Below are 17,731 nucleotides of genomic sequence, written 5' to 3' on the forward strand. Positions count from 1 at the left end.
TTTTTGTTGGTTCCCTGCCTTGTTGGAAACATGCACATCTGTTTGCTTCTTCATTCAACTGTTCAAAGAAGAACTCATAATGTTATTCACACATTAGATCAAGAGTCTTTGTTAATAATCCCAGTTTTTATCATCAGTGGGCCAGGTTTGACCTGCATTACAGGTACTACTGTATGACTGTGTATGGTGGCTTGTATTTCTTAATAAGAAGTCAGAGCCTGTGTGATAAACTATTGATTCGTATTTTGTTCATGAAATAGTTTAATGTTTTTATTTCAGTAAAAATTACCAATGTGTTTTAATGCAGTGCCTTGAATTGTGTCTTAAAATGCCCCAAAATGTTACTTCAGCCACTCACAGAATAAACTACAAAAGGAATTTCAACACTTAAAGTTTATGATACAAACTATTGAATATATTTCAGTTTAAATTATATCTATAAAAAAGTAAGTACAGAACAAGTACAGCCAGGAATTCACACATAATAAGAAACATTTCTTTTAAGGATTAAGAACATAATCTGAATGCACATTACTCATCAGAAATTTGTTTTGATTAGTAGTTTATGTACATGAGTACAGAAACAAAATACATATTTAAATAATATTTTTCATACTGTGTATTTATAAAACCGCATAAATTACACCAGAACGTAATATTTCAGATTGCTAAGTGTACATATAATGTACAAAATACTTGTCTGTTTTACTTGTTATATCTTCTTCTTTATCCCTTCTTTTCTACCTTTAGCCTTTCCCTTTCTGTCTTTGCCCTTCTTACTCTTTTTGTAAGGCCCAAGTCCTCGCCGAACCATAGTACCACGCCACCAAGCTTGAATGACAGTCGCCATGCAGTAGAGGTGGGCCTCGTGTGCAGCTTTAGCTGCCTCTTTTTCTTTGTGTGCCAGGTATGCATCTATTTCATTTTGATGCTGTTGATACTGGAAAGTAACACATGAAAATTGTGGTGTCTGGTGTTTCTAAGAAATATGGCAAATCCAGTGAAAACAACTGTTTCAAGCCACATATTTAGTTTTTCTTTTGTGTTGACCTGCAATCTGAGCATGTGTATGAACACAGATACACGTGGTGTCACTGTTCCAAGTGTATTAAGCTGAAGATGCTTGCTGTTAGTGCAGCTGAAGATGACAAATCGGTGAATATTTATTGCAGAATGAATGCCTTATTTGGTCATGTGTTTACCTGAATATCACATTTGTGAGTCATACTGATGTTATATTACACTGGTATGTGTCAGTCTGATGTGCCATATGAAGTAATAACAAAACCACCACATTCAAAATGTACATAAAAACCATTACCAATTTCTAGCTTTGAAATTTCAAGTTCATCGTGTAGGTCATTCCTTCTAGTACACTTTACGTTCAACAGATGCCAATCAAGTTTACATATTTAATGTTACCATGCTTTCTTTTGTGCAACTGGAAAGTTAACCTTTATCTCCTGAAAGGGAAATGTATTTCTTGGGGTATGTATTTGCAGTACATGAATGGAACTATATTGTCCCAATATTTCATTATACATATTATTATTAAAAATTATGTACAGAAACTTGTAAGTCTGAATTGCTTCTTACATTGCTAAAAATTTATTTGTAATTGAACTTCAAGATGTGAGCTTGTTAACTAAAATCCCCATGAAGGTTGCAAGAATCCTGAATCATTTATAGTTATCTTCAAGCAGTCATTCTATTTTTATTGCCCCACAAAACTACAAAACTGGACAAATATCTAAGGATGATACATAAAAGCCTCTGTTATTTCATCATCCCTTTCACTAAATCCACATCCACTTTCCTGGTTATCTCATCTGGATATTAGTATTGCAGAAAGCAATAAATAATGGGAATTTTATTATTTTATCTACATTTCTGTTATGCTATGTCCAGTGTAGTCTCAAACAATCCTCAGAAATGCAGTTTGGTGTGGTACAGGCTGAAGCAAAAATCAGCACACACACCCCACATTGTATTTAGGTCTTCCATATTTCCAGTCTTAGTCTAAATACACTGCCATACTTTTGTGTTTTTCACCTCAAATGCTTTGTGTTTCTTTGTTTTTCACAGAATAAATTCAACTGCCAACCAGACATGCAACATGGTTTTGAGGATAGACTTTTCCATTTTGTTTTAAAATCGGAAAGACTGAATCTTTCTTGTATTCAGTGATTTGTTTTGAAGAAGACACTCGGCACCTGACTTTTGAAGAAAATCCGTGTTTTTGCAGTGTACTGATTGACTAATTATTATTACCTAAATTTATATGAAGCATATTTGTAATTAGTTTACCTCAGTTTCAAATTAATACTTGTGGACTTCAAGAAAGCCTATGAATTAGTTAAAAGAGAAGCTGTTTACAATATTATGCTTGAAAATGGTGTACCTAAGAAGCTAGTCAGACTGATTAAAATGTGTTTAAGTGAAACCTATAGCAAAATTTGTGTAGGTAAACATTTGTCTGATACATTTCTTGATCAGAATGGCCTAAAACAGGGAGATGCTCTATTGCTGCTGCTTTTCAAATTTTCCTAAAATATGCCATCAGGAAAGTCCAAAAAAAGTCATGGCAGTTTGGAATTGAATGGAACACATAAGCTTTTGTTCTATGCTGATGGTATTAATCTGTTGGGCAATAATATAAATACTATAAAACAAACACAGAAACATTCTTAAATGCTAGTAGGAATGTTGGTCTAGAAAGAAATGCAGAAAAGACAAAGTATATGATCATGTCTCAGTACCAGGATTCAGGATAGAACCAGAATATAAAGATAGTTAATGAATTGTTCAAAAATGTTATGAAATCAAGATAATATTACATTTGGGTAATGCTTGCTATCATTCAGTCCAAAATCTTTTGTACTCCCATCTCATATAAAATAAACTAAAGATTAAAATATACAAAAGTATAGTTTTGCCAATTGTGCTGTATGGGTGAGAAACTTGGTGTCTCACATTGAGGGAGGAACATAGATTGAGGGTTTTTAAGAACAGTGTTGAGGAAGACATTTTGACCTAAAAGGGAGGGAGATGGATCATGGAGAGAATTGTAAAATATGAGTTACACAGCCTGTAATCCTCACCTGATATCGTTAGGGCGATTAAATCGAGGAGGATGAGGTGGCTGGGACATGTGGCATGATGGGGGAGGGGAGGGGTGTTTACAAAGTATTCATTGGGAGACATGAAGGGAGGAGACCGCTGGGAAGACCTAGGCGTAGTTGGGAGGATGGCGTTAAGGTTGACCTTAGGCAGACTAGAAATGATGGAGCGAACTGAATGCAGCTTGCTCAGGATAGAGTCTGGTGGTGGGCTTTTGTGAACACGGTGATGAACTTTTGGGTTCCATAAAAAAGTGGGCTATTGTTTGACAAGCCCAGTATACAGTTGACTTTTCAAAGAATGCCCTGCACTGTATAGTGAGTAAGTAGATTACAGGAATGATTTGCATTAAATTGATGCCATCCAAATTTATAACCCAAATCATAAATTAATTAAGATGCCTCAGCTTCTATCAAAAACATCACCAAAAGAAAAGTGCAACAGTGGCTTATTTAGATCAGCATTATCCAGCTTGTAAGAATTCTCAGAATGGACCACTGCTGCAATGAATCATCTTCAAATTGACATAACAATAGCAATACATCCCACTGTCTATTGCCTAGCTTGCCCAGCTTCTTTATTGTATGCATCTACCCTTCTCGTTCAACCCAGTGAACTCAGTACCTTAAGACTCTCCCGAACTACCACCAGGACACCCATAATCCTATTGATGACAGAATATTATTATCTGTATGTAAGAAAGTAATAAAAACCCTTTGCACCTCTGAAACAATGGTAAATTTCTACCAGACTACAACTGGATGCTCAGCTATTTAACTGGCACAGATTAGGAGACAGGTGATAAGATAGTATTAAAGTAAAGTAAATTTAAAAAAATAAATAAGTTGTTTAACTCACCAGTGATACTCTTGCTAAAGTTAACAGGTCTGTTGGCAGTTTGATAATCTTTACCTTTTTATTTCTTTTAAGTTTAAGGTAATACAGCATACCTGAACTGAGTTAGCTGGTAATGCTGCACTATCATTACTTCACTGTGACATTCACTGCTCTAGCTTCAGTCATCAGGTGCCTTTAATTGTTTGTACCTTTGTAAAATTTAAACAGATTTTTTCCCATTTTTACTTTCAACCTGAATCAATAGTAATTTTAAAACATACCAATGAGAGCAGATCTTCGAGTTCTTTGCATGTGACTGCTCGTTTTGCCTGCAGCTTTTGGCAGTCAGCTGCTCTTTCTTCCAGTTCACTGCCATACTTCTCCATCCAGTTTTTAATTTCTTTTTCTAAATTCTGTGAATGTAAACATCATTACATGTCAAAATGACACACAAACATGCATTTTTCAGACAAATCTTACAGTTTATGCGATGAGGTTGCACATTCTGTAGAACTGAGTGAAAATGCAACGTGCCTTTTAGTGTTTTTGTAGCAGAAATTCAGAATTAGAAGTGCTGTTGGGGGTAGAGGGGCGAGCACAACATGGTTGTAATATTTGCTATATCTTAGGTCTTAATTGTAGCATTGGAATAAGGAGGTGCCAAAGCCATAGGTTCAAGTTATTTAGAAATACCACTTCATTATACTACCACTAATAATGAAAAAATGTTGAGGTCAAACATAAAAATAGTTCTAAATTAGAGGGAACTTCAAACAAAAAATTACCATAAGATGGCTGTCTTATGGGTTGTTGCACCATGTAGTCTGGTAGAAGTTTTCTCTTCATCCTGATGGTGGAGACAATAAGTACCTCTGAAATGTAGGTGAATGCCCACCACACATTCCTTTAGTCAGACACACAGTGGCTTTTTCATGAATACTGTTGAATTCCTTCATATTATTTGCAGTGTTCTCACTAGGTGTACTTAGGATATACAGTTTTGATTTCTGCACCATGCAGGATACGAGTTCTCCATTGCGGTGAGTCCAAAGATGGCTGTCTTCTGGGTTGTAGTTAAGTGGCCTGACTGTCAGTCAGACCAGATACATACTTTATCTTGTCACCCTTCTATGTGTTCATGTTTTTAATTCAAAGATGATGCATGGAATGAACATGTATGAGGAGCATTGGCATACTTCTCTTTTTTTTTCATGATAACTGAATGGATTTTGATGAAATTAAAAATTGGGAGGCTGCACTAAAAATTGACAAGTGAATTTAAATTTGTTTTAAATTAATCTAATATACTTCTTACGTTATAAGATATTTAAATCAGAATTCATCAGATTTAAAGAAAAATATCACTGGTGCATTAGGTGAAGCATTTCTTTGATATGACAAGGAAAATTAATGTATTACTGTGCAGTGTTACAGTGTATCCATAGTGTGGTTAGTTTTGGAACAACAGGCTGTGTCTGTAATAAACATCTATAACAGTGATGTATGCAACATTGCAAAGACTGAATTTGGGAATACAGTACGAGTATTACAAATTGGAGTAAAGGATAAACCTTTCCACTTGTATACATATTTCACAGTGAATAATGTTTGAACTTTTCAGGTATAATGCGAACTACAGCCCTGTGTTTCTTGTTCTGACATGTGAACAATAATTTCAAAGAAATTTTTGAATATTACGATTTTCTAATAGTTTTCAAATGTGCCAGTACACAAGAGTTACTTACCGTAGTGGCGTGCTTCATGTACATTTCAATTTCAACATGGCACCTCATCTCCATGTCTATGTTGTCCTTGAGGTCTGTTAGCTGGTCTTCTAGTATTTTTTCAGAAAGAGACAGCCGTTCACAGTTCTGTTCTATACGTGCTGCCTCCCATTTAGATACATATTTGAATTTCAGATCATTCATGAATAGTGTCTCTTGAATTTGATCCTATGAAAGGAGTGATAAGTCATTGAAAAAGTCACATTATCATTTTTTTCTTATTTTATACTGTAAGATCAGTTTGTTTATGGTATCATATCCATCCATCATTCCCCACCAATAACTTTTTACCCAACTAACAAGTTTCTTATATTTCATTTAACCTGATGTGATCATGCAACTAGGGACCAACCCACATACATGTCCTTTTTAATTTCCTACCATCAGTAATACCAACATCTTGGGAGTGACACAAGATCAGTATTTTATTGCTTTTTGTCAGTGACTAATATCCTATTCAGAATGGTCTGGGACAAGAAAACAGTTCACCATCATTGCCTTTCAGCTTTGCTTTGGAATATGCTATTAGGAATGTTCAAGAAAATTAGGAGAGACTGAAAGTAAAGCCTTTGGAAACTGGAAAAGAAATTAAGAACAACTTAAATTCAGGAAAAGATTTGTCATTGATGTACTCAATTTAAGAAAATACGAAGTGTGTTACAAAAGTCACTAGGAATATCACTGATTTCTGAAGATCATGAATTCATAATTTGGCACTTGGAGGTTCTCTTCCATATATACATCAGAAATTGTGTTTACAACAACCTTGAATATATGATTTCTGTTGTTTGTCTAAGATTTTCTCCATGTTGACTTATAACTACATGCTTGATTCTGATTTCCAAGTGGATTTTATAATTTAAGACAAATACATTGTTGTTTCTAATTGGAGTCTGTTTCTGTTTTGATGCCACACTACTTAATACAGAAATGGCACACATGAAAGAGTTAAAAAAGACCAGTTTTCTAGCAGACTGATGCTAAATATCAGTTCCACCATTTAACCTGATAATCTTAGGTGTACTAGAAATGTTACACAGACAATCCATACTTTCAGCCTTGCCACAGTGTCATGTCTCTCATTTAATTCATCCATGCCTTTCTTAAACTCTGTTTTCAACATCATGTGAAGATTATTAATTTTCTTCACATTTTTCTTTTCTATACTTCTAAGTTCTGCCTCTTCACTTTGTTTCTGTTCTTCAAACTTTGATATTTCCACTAGAGTCTTAAAGGAATTCTGAAATGTTAGCTCATCCATGACTATATGCAGAACCTCTTCAAGTCTTATCCTGCAAAAAAGTACATGACGGTGACATTTCAACACAGTTCCTCATCTAAACATTTTTCACCAATTGTTTTAGTAGGTTCATCTTTTCACTAATAAGATCCCATACCTAAGAACATTTAAACTCAACATTACATTCTAGTGGGGCATGCCTCTGCATTTGGTAAGTTCTCAATTTAAGTCATGCCCGAAGACAGGTTGATTTTTTTTATCTTTCTCAGTTCCCATATAAAATGCTGGAACTGTATTTGAAGACAAAACTATGACTGCTTTTTTCCACATGCTTTATAATTCACATATCACCCTACTGGATGATGCTGCATAACCTATAAAATGGAAGGTGATCTCTTTCTAGTCTTTCAAATGATTTATCCAATTTTGTTGATTGCTTTCTTTACATTTTCCAGTGACTTCTTTATTTTTAACCTTCAATACAAAGCTGTTATATTTTCTCACCATATATAGTCTCCCAAAACCGGCAAATATACTCTCACATGAGATCGTCTTACTGGGTGAAAAGAATACCTCTTCATTAGAGTACAAGACATAATAATAATATAAGAATTGATAGTAAACCACATGGAAAGAATTCCAGTGCTTGGGAATTACACCAACAACAGCAAATCAAAATTATATTCGTGGTGAAATTAAGAGTAGATTCATTTCAAGAAATGCTACCATTCAGTTCAGGATCATCTTCCCATAACCTATGTAAAAATGTAAAGATTGAAACAAAAAGAAGATAACTTTAAGTGTTGTTTTATATGGCCATGACAGTTCTAAGGGAAGAACACAGACAAGAATGTTTGAATACAAAATGCTGACAAGACTTTCTGGATCAAAGAAAGAGAATGAAGAGCTTCATAATTTGTATGGTTCTTCCATTTTAAGATAATCATATTAAGAATGATGGGGTGGGATTAGTGAAGCATTCAGCACTTATGGAGGAAACAAGAAATACAAATAGAGTTATGATTAAGAAACCTAAAAGGAAGATGTCCCATGTCAGACCTGTACATAAGTAGTAGCATAATATTAAAATGAAAGGTGTGTACATTAGAACTGAACTGAACTGGCCAGGTGAAAGTCCACTGTAATGGCCTTCTTGATGGACTAAGTAACTATAAACTTCCCAAGTACATCATGTAAGTCCTTTAGAATCCTTTACAGCTGATTTAAATTCACATGGAGATCAGAGTGCAGAATTGCTGAATTGCACATGAACTTCAATGAATTTTGGGTGCAAATGAAGGACATCAAACAGAGGGAAAACTTCAGGAAAGGAAAACATGCTACAAAAGGGACACAAAGAAAAACACACATGTGTCATGCATGCAGACATTTTTTATGCTTTGAATGTACAGTAGAAGTATGTCAACTCTGCAGCAGAAAACTAGCCATTGAATTGAGATTCCCTTGAATCTAAATGGATTTAAGAACTGTGAGAATTTCAGTTATTTTAAGGACTTGCAGTTTTGTTGAATTTATTTCAGTATTTATATAATTTATTTTCCGCTTATTCAACAAACCTTCCCTGAGTATGAGTCTAGTAAAAAATATAATTTTATTGTTAAACTCTTTTATATCAGATTTATCAAAATCATTTTAGTTATGTTACACAATTATTATATCTAAAAATAAACATATATGCCAGTACATGTATTTTGTGTTAGATTCTGCTGTATAAGATACATGTGGACTGATGTTTACACATTATCATGACTGATACACTTCTAATTAGGATTTGAGGTTTTCATGGCCGTAAGTCCGAGATGGCTAATTAACAAACATACACTCTGGTCTCTCAGAATGGATGTGGGTATATAACTACAACCCAGGCACTTGAGTTAAAATAAAACACAGAAACAATTAAATTGTGTCTTATGGCAATCTTATACATACGTGATGATGCTAAATTATATACAATAAATATAAAATCATGTTCTACTCCTGAAATCAAACCAAGAAGTTCATATAAACATATAGTCACAACCACTTTTTTGCAATTTATGATGACATTATGCAGCAGTGAGGCAATCAGTACAACTGATGCTTGGGTAGAAATAATTGGCAGTCTCTTCAGAGCACATTTTGAGCTACTACCTTGGCTCTCAGAAATCTATTTGCATTTTCTGAATGGAATAATTGTTTCAAATACTGTAGAGTATATGATTGGTAATGAGACAGATTGTGTGGTTTAAGCATGATGGAGTTCCTGCTCATTTTACCCATTACTAATGCAGTTTTTTTACTCCCACTGCCCAGAGAAATGGATATGATGAAATAGACCAGTTTAGTAGCAATAAGTGGTAATTATAATTCCTGTTAGTCCAGCCATATACAGATTGGAGTATTTGATGGAAAGTAAGCATCATGAATTCTTCCCACAATAATTTGTGACATTTGCTGTGAAATAATGGGCAGGATTTTTGGTTGGGCTGTATTTCTAATAGTAATGTTTCTTTACTCAACAACTAAACATAGACATCTGAGTGCATGTACCATTCTTTCAGACTCCTATATTTTATGTCAGCTGGGAAATTTCTTGTTGCATTTATTTTCCTCAAAATGCTTAGTTGATCAGTGCAGTCTTCCAACACAGATATAACACCAATCCTCTCGATTTTTAACAACCCAGCAGTGTGAGGAGCTGTAAAATACAAAAATGACATACCATCTGTCACTATAGGGGCTTTCCATGAAAACTTGGACTTGTCTCAAAAGAGATGAGCACACATATAAGGATATGTAAAATGTCCAAGCTTAATGTTTCCAGGGTCAGTGTTTGTGAGGAAAATGTTAACAAGAAATAAAGATTTTAAAAAATACCTGGACTCTTAATTGTGATAAAGGAACTTACTATTAAATGTCATTGTTACTTCCATATAATAATAATCCATGGTGTAACAGCCCTCTGAGAGCCAAAGCTGACTAGCTGGCTGGTGGCCTCACGTTCACATACCTAAGCAGAGGTGAACGATCATCCAACCAGATATAGGATGACATGTGGTCAGCACGACGAATCCCCAGCCATTGCTAGTTTTCATGACTGGATTATGCTACCCATTGTAGCTCCCCAATTTCCTCACGATGCTGGGTCAGCACCAGTCCCATACACTGGTCGAAAATATCATGAGAAATTTTTTTTCCCCCAAGACTCGAACCAGTGCGCATTCTGTATCACCAGTCCGAAGTATGATGCCTCAGACCGTGCGGCTACGGTGCGGGACTACTTCCACCTAACAACACTTTTTAACTATTTATATTCACTAAAATTTTAAATGTATAGTATAATGTATTGATTGTCATTGGCCTCTGTACAGAATATAATTTTTGTACATGTTACTTGTATCAGATAACCTGTTAACTGTATCCAGATAACCTGAACCATTCCTTTGATGTGTGTCGACAAATAGCTTGTCCAAATGATTTCATTCAATTAACAGTTTCTAGTTTACATACAACTGTAGTAATATTGTTCAAAATAAAAAACTGAAAGTTGTCAAAATAAAGATAGTTTGGTCTTGACAAAGTCTAATAGCAAATTATTTTTAATGATCCACATATTCATATTAACTTTAAGAAGTAGTATAATTATCATTGTTACTCACAGAACTGCCCTACAAATCTACCAGGGGAATCCTTTGATACTGCTACTGGCATCTTTTTCTTTCTTTCCATCATAGATCTTGCCATCATGACCACATCAGCCATTGTCTTTGGCACATTACTCTTTTTTCCACTTTGTGATGGATTCCTTTCCTCATCTAAAAAGAAAGTTGAAATCATCTGATTTTACTTCACCCCCATGTCCATCGTTATCCTATCTGGTAGTAACACACTGTTTCTTTCACATTATGTTTTACTATCATCTTGAGACTCATTCACATCTTTGTTAGGATCTAACAAAATAACTGATATTTTACATGATCTGCTAAAATTACCATTACCAATAAAATCAGTCATTTTCCTAAAACAGACATTAACAATACACAGTTCTTTCACAGGTCTGACAAATCAAGTAAAACATAAACTTTGTTGGTAGAAATAGCTATGATCATCTTTTTGTTAATCATATTTACAGAATATGTACACACATGTAAAATTCCAAACAGAGGATGGAGTTGCTTAGCAACACACACTGTTAAATCAATAGTGACTCAAGCTTGTTTTCATAGCAGATTCTTGTACTGTACAATTACATGTAGATGTTCCTCTTGAATAATTTCATTTCATTAGTTGATGGCCATTGTTCAACAAAAGAAGTTCAATTCATTTATTTAAGTGTTTACCAACAGCAAGAAGCCAATAACAGGCAAACACTGATAATACATACAAATAATAATAAAATAACAATGAAAAATATTACACAAACATATTAACTAAATATATACTTGTACAATATTAAATATAACAGCCAAATACAAGCAAACACAAAATAAAAATTGAGCCATGAAGATTTGTTGCACTATGTTAAAGTTTGCAAGTAACAATGGAGAGTTGACAAGGTATAGTCATCCAGCCTATAGGCTATGCAGGAAACTTGAAAAATCTGTCGGCAAGAAATCGGCATATGTGGGTAATGCCATGTCAATTGAACACGGCAGTTGACATGCATGACTGCTTTGGATTTGAATTATATTTTGTAAGCCTACAGATTCTAATGAGTAAGTTATAAATATGTTGGTTTTTCTTCCAATATCCCTTAATTTACACTTCTTTAGTTTGCTTTCCCCAAAATTTCCTTTGTTCTGATGCTTTAAAATGCATATAAGTCTGGTCCTAATTAAGATAGCTTGATAATTTTTGAAAGCCCTAGGCACAGGGTCTTCTGTGACTACTGAATAATACTGTAGTAGTGTCCTGAGACTTTTGTTACAAGTAATTAAACAGTGCAGACAAGGTTCCTACTAGCATGTAGAATTTATCATGTGAACGATTTTGGTAACAAAGAAAGAGAGGGATTTCCTGCATAAATATTTTATCAAGGTAATAAATCAAGGGCTTTAGTTAATTCGGTGATAAACCTTCAGGATCAGTAAGCCATCTAGTTAGTTAATAAATCAAGTCAAATAATTTAACCTCTGATGAAGTTGGATCTACTTAATTTTGACATTAGGGAGTCGAGTGTCAGGAAAACCACATCAAGCTCTGATAGGCTTTGATCAAACAGGAGCATTCTTTGGTAACGTGGGTGTGACTGCAGGAACTTGTGACCTGACATGAAAGTGTTTTCAATGTCAAGAGACATTTTTATAACAAACCTGCTGAATTACAAAGATTACTTGTAACAATTTATTATCTGGTTATCTCTCCCATACTTCGGTTTCAGTTAACATCATGTTGCAAGCCACAGCATTGTTTCTGAGATTACCACTGACCTAAGCACAGGAAACAACTACCCTTCTACCTCAGTAAAATACAAGGTGAGGGACAATTATAATACAGCCCTGCTTAAAACTGTAAGGGAGGTGTGCTTACACTAACAGGTTTTTGTTGTGATGGAAGGTCTTGACTTTTCAAAGTAGAGACTATTGTTAATGATGGGAGATTATCCCATCCGGGAAATTGTCTTCTATGAAAAAGATTTTGGTTTGATGTCTCTGTGGAAGTTGAACCAAGAAGTATTGGGATCGGTTTGGCTGAAGGCCTCTTCAGCTTGGGAGATAATTCGCCGTTGCTGAAGGCCCCCATTATTGGCACTGCCCCTTTTGAATTATAACCTGGCATTTGGCGATAAACTGAGGAACATAACGGAAAACCACAGTCAGGTATTCGAGTAGGTGTAGGCAACTCGTTGTGCTGACTTGGCCGTCTTTTTAGGAACATCGTCAGTTGGCCTGCTAAGCATCAGTCCTCAGCGCTGGGTCGGCACCAGTGCTTTTTAAATTGCGGAACTAAGTGGTTTTTCATATCAGTTGACCTTAAGTCGAAACACTTGCCTCTCATCTAAGTTTCTGTTAGCTCTTTAAACAAAACCAACGGGCCTGATGCAATATCATACTGTGACTCGGTATAAATCCAAATTGCCATCACACAGCTACCATTCTCATTTACTTCCCAGAGGATCATGTTACGAGGATTTTGCCATCACTCACCAACAGGTGCTGCAGACCCGAAACTGGCACATCACAATGACCGATGCCCCTGAGGACAAGGAACATTGTGCCTCCTCCCCGACTCTAGTGGCCTGTCCGGTGGCAAAAATAGTTTGCGAACTTTAGGGCCTGATCCAACTCAAAGGTTTGTCTCGTTTAGGAGGCAAACATCGACGTCGAGCTCACATAGAAACTGTTTCCTGCCGCGAACACCATGACCGTTCCAAGACGCCAGTCGAAAGACGTTCCTTGTGTTTGACCTAGGCCGCACAGCCATACTCACCTATGAAGAGGAAGATGGTCGTATGGGCAGCTCGGGGGGTGAGCTTTCCGTGTTGAGAAGGAGCTGGCCTTGAAGAGAAGACGTGTCAACTCTACTGAGGTCTCGGTGGGAAGGTTCTCCAGATCTTCAATCCCTTCGAGTGGTGACTTACTGTGTTTGACAGAAAGTGTTGATTCACCCATTTTCGAACGGGGCAGTTGGGAATCAATCATTGGCACGTCGGGACAAGCGAACAATCATTGACCGCCCGTTGATCAGTCTCTATTCTTGAAAATGCGGCCCCAACGGACAACGTGGTTACAACTAGGGCCCATTTTCTGTAGTTCGGGATAAAAAAGTGCATTATCAAAGACATTTAAAAACCATCTACATTTAGGTAGAATATAGATTTGGAACGTACTCATTTTCAATAGATTGATATAACGGGGACTGTGTCATTTATATTTGTATTAGAAACAAATATTGTATTTGTGCTGTAACATGTTCTACATCATAGGCTTGGGGCTATTAACGATCTATGGAATGTAAGTAAATTGTATTCTACTCTATGCATTCGGTCAAACTGCGTAGTGTGAACAACCCTGAAGTAGCAAAGCTCCGTTTAGGATGGTGTTTCATTCCCTGTGACCTAGAATTTCGAACGTCTTAGACAGATGGTTGTCATGTTGACCATAATTCTATAACAATTTAATCGTTTTATTTACACAATCTATGATTATACTCTTAATTTTGTGGTTCGTAACAATAAGGCACTGAAAATAACTACCATAAAGTAAACCTGGTGTTCAATTCTCTTGTAGAATATTTTCAAGATTTTTTTGTTTCAAAGATCGTAAGAGGAAAATGTATCATTTTGCCGAATATATTTTACAACATTCTATTGTAATATAATTTTAAGCACAATACACATTGTTTAACAATAGTGATTTGCGAATATAACGTTGAGTTTCAGAACAGCAATTCTAAAATATATATTTGCAAATTTCATAAGAGGAAATGGTTAATCTTTCGTTATGAAACTATTATGATAGGATCAAAATGGCGTGAAAGAAATGAAAAATTGTGCATTAGCAGTCATAAATAGTGATGATAAGGGTTGATACTCTTATATTTACTAGTAGGCTTGAATGGAAATGGTTATAGGAGCAAGAAATGTAAAACAACTACTGGTATTGCTAATTAGTGGTTTTGTTGGTATGTAGAAATTTCCAAGTTCTAACTGTCGGACAACCTGATGTGGCATTCGAGGCGGATAATTCTTACACAGTTTGCTTTAAATTTAGTGGAAAAAAATAAGCGAAAAGTAATTTGAACAAAAAATTAAGATTTATTTGCGAACATACGGTGGCTATATGTTTTGAAGTTCGAAGGACTTAAATTTTTTATGACAATTGGAAGTTGAGCAGCCGAAAAGTTTTTTTGGGACCTCTCAGTTTTAATTATAATTTCAATGAACAGTGGTGTTTGATTTAGTTCTACGTAATTAAATTACCTTTATATGAAATGAATGCAAATAACTGTAGTGGTTTTCAAATGTCTAAAGGAACCACAATATATTTGATGTACGAATGAACCAGTCCTTTTCATCATTAATAAACGTTCATTCTCGTCACACCAACTCGAATTTTACACCAGTCTTTGACCGTAACAGTTATTGGCATTTTAAGTAGTGTTAACTCATATTAACCGCAATTAATGTTGCTTTGATGAAACCAACTTGAAAACATTAGTCTAAGTTATATTGAGCTGATTTCTTGTAGTTTCACAGCATTAGTCGTTATGGTAGGAGTGGATGTTTTCAGGATATGGTGTTCAGATTTATAGTTATTAATAGTGAATTCTGCATATACTAGACATGTTTAGTGATTGTGATAATTATATTATCTTTATAACTTAATGAAATACATGTTCCCACAGCCTGGGTGTTAGTTACTGAAATATAGAAATCCTTGCATTACTAGTTGTTGACACTACCTTTCAGTGGTGAAATCAGATTTGTGTTGATTGCAGAGAAGATTAATAGTGTGTGTTTAGCAATGATGCCTGTTTTAACAAACGTATCCAAGACATGTTGTATCCAAATGCGTGTTTATAGCAGTTACATTTAGTTTCAAATATGGCTTCAAAAAGGAAATAAAATATTTGATTAGCAAAATAGCAAAGGCCATAGAAACTATGTCAATTGCTCCTGCTGCAGTGGAGTTTCATGTTCCTGAATAACTGTTATTTATAAATTTAGTTGCAAAATCATTGAAATGTCTGCCATGGATCCATCCATTAACTTTTCTGATTGAAGATAAATAGAAAGTCTTGGTTGACTAGATATTGACAGTTCCAAGTATGCCTACAATGGCACAATCTATGCAACAAAAATCAAGCCTTTAAAGCTTTCAAAGTTCAAAACCAGAAGTGATGTAAGTATTCAGCTGGCATCATAATTAAAGTTATTTGTAATATCCTTTTGTTTATCCATATGCAGTTTTTCTCTACCTTTCATTAATTACAGTTATGTATGCCTGATGTTTGTTAAGCAAAGACACCAATATGTGTACCTAATTTGAAGAAAACCATGAATTAATGTTAATGACTTTTCTGAAATATGGGACTATGTCCCATGGCAGAATGAAAGTGAACGCCATTCTTTGGTTGGACATCAATATTCGCTGGTAAGAAAGTTGCTAGGTTGCATAATTATTCATGTAAAGTGTACAGTTATGTATTATTCAGCTATATGTTTAAAAATTTCTGTAACTTTTACCAAGTAAAATTGAAGATTGGTATTGAAATATGTCTCTCTCTTTCTCTATTGGTACTACAGCCCTTGTAGAGCCTTGGTCTCCATAACAATGCTCATCCATTCCTCTCTGTTCACCACCTTCCTTCTCCAACCTCTAACTCCCATTCTCTTGAGATCTTCCTCTATATCATCAAGCCATCTGTTGTGGGATCTTCCAGCTCTTCTTCCTTCTTGGCAGCTGTCCTGTTCTCCGGAATTCTCTCTACTTGTTCCAGTCAACACAGTCTTTTTTCCCTAATTTCTGTCACTAAGTCTAGATCTTCATAGAGACTGTAGAGTTCACAGTTAGTTCTTATCTGCCACTGTCCATTTTCCTTGACTGCACTATTCATAGAACTTTCCTCTCCCAGATCTGCAGCATATTTTCATCTCTTGGTCAGTGTCCATTTCTCAGCACCCTGTAGCACTGCTGCACTTGTGATGGTACAGTATATGGTCTGCTTCAGAGGCATTTGAGGATCTCAGAAGCTTCTGGTAGGCAAAATAGCATTGATTGCCTGCCGCTATTCTGGCTTTGATTTCCACTCCGACTTTGTTGTCTTCTGTTACACATTCAAAGTGCGTCCCTCTTCCATCTCGACACATGCAACATTCTCAAGCCTACTTTTATCTCTAGTGTTTATCATTTACTTGGTCTACCTGGGTTACCTTTTGGACCTAGCTACTTTGATCCTTCTTCCAGCTGCTGTACACTCTCTCTCAGGTAGTTTGCTGTTATTCCTACTACAGCTATGTTATCAGTGAAGGCCATGTATTGGATGGTTTTATTATTTTATTACCATTCCTCTTGGGTTGATGGTTATTCTCCTCATGGCTGCTTCAAGGCTCAAGTTGAATAAGTTAGCCGAAATGGCATCCCCTTGTTTCACTCCTCTTCTCTGTTTGAATGCTTCTGAGAGCTTTCCTTGGATTTTGACCTTTGCTGTAGTGTTGCTTAGGGTAATTTTTATCAATTTGACTATCTTCAAAGGTACCTTTAGATCTCTGAGGAACATAAACAGCTTATTTATACAAATACTGTCATAAATTTGCTTATAAACCATGAACAGCTAATGTAGGTTGATGTTAAACCCATAACAGTTTTCAAAGATCATTCTAAGAGAGAAAATCTGATCAGTCTTTGAACGGTCTCTCCTAAATCAACATTGGTAACCACCTAATTGTTTTTCTGTGTACACTTCTAATTTCTGTGCCAAGATCTTGGAGAAAACTTTATGTGTCATGTTCAGCAATGATATGCCTCTGTAGTTGCTGCAGACTGCCTTGTTGTCCTTTTTGTGTATGGGGAAAATCACCGCAGTCCTCCACTCTTGTAGCATTTCTTCCTTTTCCCAGATCTCCATTACCAATTTAAATATCTCTTTTTTCAGTTTTGTGCTTCCATACTTAATCGACTGTACTTGGATCCCATCTTTACCAGGTGCTTTATTATTCCTCATACATTTTAATGCTTTCTCAGACTCCAGAGTTCTTCTTTCTGGGTTTCTTGGTGTTGTTCTGTCTTACTGGAATATGTACATTGTG

At 35.6% G+C, this 17,731-nt stretch overlaps 3 protein-coding genes across 6 annotated transcripts in view; 2 read left to right on the top strand and 1 right to left on the bottom strand.

The window, feature by feature from the left end:
- Bcs1 (mitochondrial chaperone BCS1) overlaps nt 1-2,443 on the top strand; it is a 59,252-nt gene extending 56,809 nt beyond the window's left edge. Inside the window, exon 8 of one of the 2 annotated variants that reach the window (XR_015534770.1) lies at nt 751-2,443. Coding sequence is in view for 1 of the 2 variants with exons in the window: in XM_087347319.1 (XP_087203445.1) it covers nt 2,086-2,187 (102 nt within the window). In the remaining variant the exon portion in view is untranslated. The remainder of the gene's footprint in view (nt 1-750) is intronic. The other variant, XM_087347319.1, reaches the window with a different exon arrangement.
- On the bottom strand, nt 388-14,155 carry LOC110838556 (dynein regulatory complex protein 9). 3 transcript variants are annotated; one of them, XM_022081853.2, is made up of 7 exons: nt 13,128-14,155; nt 10,641-10,796; nt 9,532-9,679; nt 6,793-7,033; nt 5,703-5,909; nt 4,239-4,370; nt 388-940 (listed from the first exon to the last, which is right to left on the bottom strand). In XM_022081853.2, exons 2-7 carry the CDS (start codon nt 10,741-10,743, stop codon nt 713-715), a joined length of 1,059 nt encoding a protein of 352 aa, XP_021937545.1. In that variant the 5' UTR covers nt 10,744-10,796; nt 13,128-14,155; the 3' UTR covers nt 388-712. The 3 variants fall into 3 exon arrangements, with proteins under 3 accessions (XP_021937545.1, XP_087203447.1, XP_021937543.1); XM_087347321.1 differs by having other exon boundaries at nt 13,411-14,154; XM_022081851.2 differs by lacking the exon at nt 13,128-14,155 and adding an exon at nt 10,980-11,120.
- A 262-nt stretch (nt 14,156-14,417) lies between these two features.
- The window catches only part of Uxs (UDP-xylose synthase), a 28,406-nt gene continuing 25,092 nt past the window's right edge, over nt 14,418-17,731 (top strand). Inside the window, 1 exon segment of the mRNA XM_022081849.2 lies at nt 14,418-14,604. Within this exon segment, the coding sequence (XP_021937541.1) occupies nt 14,538-14,604 (67 nt within the window). The 5' untranslated portion in view covers nt 14,418-14,537.

The sequence above is a fragment of the Zootermopsis nevadensis genome, unplaced genomic scaffold, assembly GCF_977971745.1.
Source record: "Zootermopsis nevadensis isolate Lab colony 2312 unplaced genomic scaffold, Znev_1.0 Znev_ptg000011l, whole genome shotgun sequence".
In the NCBI taxonomy this organism is placed as follows: domain Eukaryota; kingdom Metazoa; phylum Arthropoda; class Insecta; order Blattodea; family Termopsidae; genus Zootermopsis; species Zootermopsis nevadensis.